General features: G+C 41.9%; 1 protein-coding gene across 7 annotated transcripts in view; it reads right to left on the bottom strand.

The window, feature by feature from the left end:
• Positions 1–48: 48 nt before the first annotated feature.
• fam204a (family with sequence similarity 204 member A) overlaps positions 49–2,630 on the bottom strand; it is a 16,368-nt gene continuing 13,786 nt past the window's right edge. For all 7 annotated transcript variants that reach the window (XM_034898891.1, XM_034898893.1, XM_034898894.1 and 4 more), the window contains exons 6-7: positions 381–490; positions 49–173 (exon numbers count right to left, since the gene is read on the bottom strand). In XM_034898891.1, the coding sequence (XP_034754782.1) occupies positions 122–173; positions 381–490 (162 nt within the window). In that variant the 3' untranslated portion in view covers positions 49–121. The remainder of the gene's footprint in view (positions 174–380; positions 491–2,630) is intronic.

Genomic DNA, 2,630 nt, shown 5'->3' with positions numbered 1-2,630 from the left:
GAAGTCTTCAAAATATACAAAGAGTATAAAAAGAAATGGGATCAGCCCGCCATTAAAAACACTACTTTCATCCAATTAACTTAAAGACAACAACAGTCGTTTTCCTTTTCCTCCGTGTTCGTCACATGAAGCCCATGTTGCTTTTGGTTTCCCATCGTCTTTTAGCCTCAAACCTGAAACACAGAAACAAAAACATGAAATTACTGAACCCTTTATGAATCCTTTCTAGCTGTCCACTTCCATCTCTGCGTGAATAATCAATCAAAGTCCAGCTAATGCCGGTTTCAGTAGCTCTATCTTGACTGTACTTGAGCCCAGAGTGTCACACATGGCAGATATGATGGCAAACATAAACATGAGGACATAGAGAGACGTCCTACCCCCAGGCTATTTGGTTCTTCCTTTTCTGCGCTGCCCTCAAAGCTTCCTCCTCCTGTTTGCGTTGCACAAAGTCACGGCAATCAGCGGCTTGAGCGATTTTTACAGCCAGCTATTTAGAGGCAGAAAGAGGAGAGGCCCATTAGAGAATAGAAATCAGTCTGTGGCGAGAAAAAGCCTTTCTGACGGATGTGTCAGGGTGGCTGTCGTCAGTGTCTCTGCTTCCCTGTGCTGCTGCTGCCTCCTCCACACCACAGCACAACCCTCAACACATGTCTGCTGTCCTGCTTTCCTACAACATGCAGACTGCTGACAGTGTATAATATGTCCAACAATTTACTACAGCAGAGAAACATTTGCACATTGTGTGCACATTGTGTAAATGAAACCGGTGAAGAGTAATATCAGGACATTTGACATGTGTAATGAAAATACAAGGATGTACTAAATAAGTATATTTTTTTTATCTTGAAAAACAAAGAAGTTCAGTGTCTGAGCGGTTTATTCTCCAACTGCCATTATCCGACAAGCAATTCCTCTCCTTAAGACATCCGGGGGGTTTCATAACGTGTTTTATTGAATCGTTAAAATAAAATTTCCTGTTTCTAAAACAGAAAAGCTGAAACAAACAATCAGTCGCAGTCAATTAATCTAGGGAAAATAATTGGCAGATTAATTGATAATGAAAACAACCAGTATTTGAGAAGTGCTACTTGTGTTTTTCTTGAAAAATTCAACCCTACAAGGTGTTTATAATCTGCAACGGTATAAATGACAGGGCTCTACAATGTGTATGTGTACAGATCTCTGTGTGTGTGTGTGTGTGTGTGTGTGTGTGTGTGTGTGTGTGTGTGTGTGTGTGTGTGTGTGTGTGTGTGTGTGTGTGAGAGAGAGAGAGTGGGGGTGAAGTCCCCTATAGCTTCATAAATTACAATGCAATTACAAATGATTCTAATCTGTTTTGCCTTTTGTTTGGGGTGTTTTAAGAGGAAGTTGTATTTTAAGCTCCTGACTTATAGTCTCTCCTGTGCATTGTTTCCTTTTGATCACTTCTCGTTTTCTTGTTTAATGTGCAAATGAACTAGGGGAATACATAAGGAATGAGGAAAAAAATGCTCAGCATTTTGCCTTTTTTTCCCCTCCATCTCAAAAACGTTGCACTGGTATTTTTTACTGATCACCAGTGTAAAAGAGACTTTTTCTGTTTGGAGTACTGCAGGCAGTTCCTGAAATCACATGTGAAGAGAATGACCGTGACTGCAAGAGGCAAACATTCAAATCCCAGGAAAGACGTATGTATTGTGGAGCAGAATAATCCCAATAACCCCAGTCACACAGAAGCACAGGAAACAAAGAGAAAAATCCTGCCTCCTCTGTCACTCCTGAGATAGGTTTGTTATTCAAGCAAAGGCAAACTTTGATAAACAACTTGGAACAATTTCACCAAACCTTTGGGTAATTCTCTGTAATATTCAGAGTACAATCGGGGGGGGGGGGGGGGGGGGGGGGGGGGGGGGGGGGGGGGGGGGGGGGGGGGGGGGGGGGAGGAGTCTTAAGGTAATGAAGAAGTGTGCCACCACTGCGCCACTTGAAGAAAAAGAAAAGAAAAAAAAAGACCTGCTGGAAAAAAAAATGTTTCAATTATAATTAAGTGGGATAAACTTTATTAGAAAGACTGAAACTAAAATATCTCCTAATGCATGCTGGGATTAAGCAGGTCAGAGCGAGCAGGCAAGAAAAATTAAACTCTAAAGGCTTTTTATCACCACATTTCAGGAACCAAGGGTGTAAAATGTTCTAATTTGGGATACATTAAAAGCCATAAAGGTCTTTCAAAAAGATTAATGGTACTTTGCTTGGATTTAAGATAAGGGCTTCGGCTGGCTGCAAGTACTGGGCTCTGGCTGGGCCCTCAAGGCATTCAGCTATACAGTCACTGGAAGATTTGTGAAAGCGTCTGCATAACCTGAAGCGTACATACTATGACAGTTCTCCAGTTCTTTGCCATTTTGTAGGTTTTTAATTCCTCAAATCATGTTTTCTCCCTCTTAAAGAGAGTTATAACGGGTGATTGCTCTTACATTTGCAGGAGATTTGCGAGCAGATTAAATCCCACCAGGGTGTCCCCTGCTCCTCGATGGAGCGGTGTGGGTGACCAATGCTTTTGAGGGTCTGTCACATTATAAACCAGATGTTTATTTAATTGTCGACAAATCAGAGAACAGCTCCTGCTGACTAGGAACCCCCCCCCC

This window comes from Etheostoma cragini, chromosome 17 (genome assembly GCF_013103735.1).
Source record: "Etheostoma cragini isolate CJK2018 chromosome 17, CSU_Ecrag_1.0, whole genome shotgun sequence".
Classification (NCBI taxonomy): Eukaryota; Metazoa; Chordata; class Actinopteri; order Perciformes; family Percidae; genus Etheostoma; species Etheostoma cragini.
Note: the sequence above shows the minus strand (reverse complement) of the source record. Positions and strands in the feature narration are given on the sequence as shown.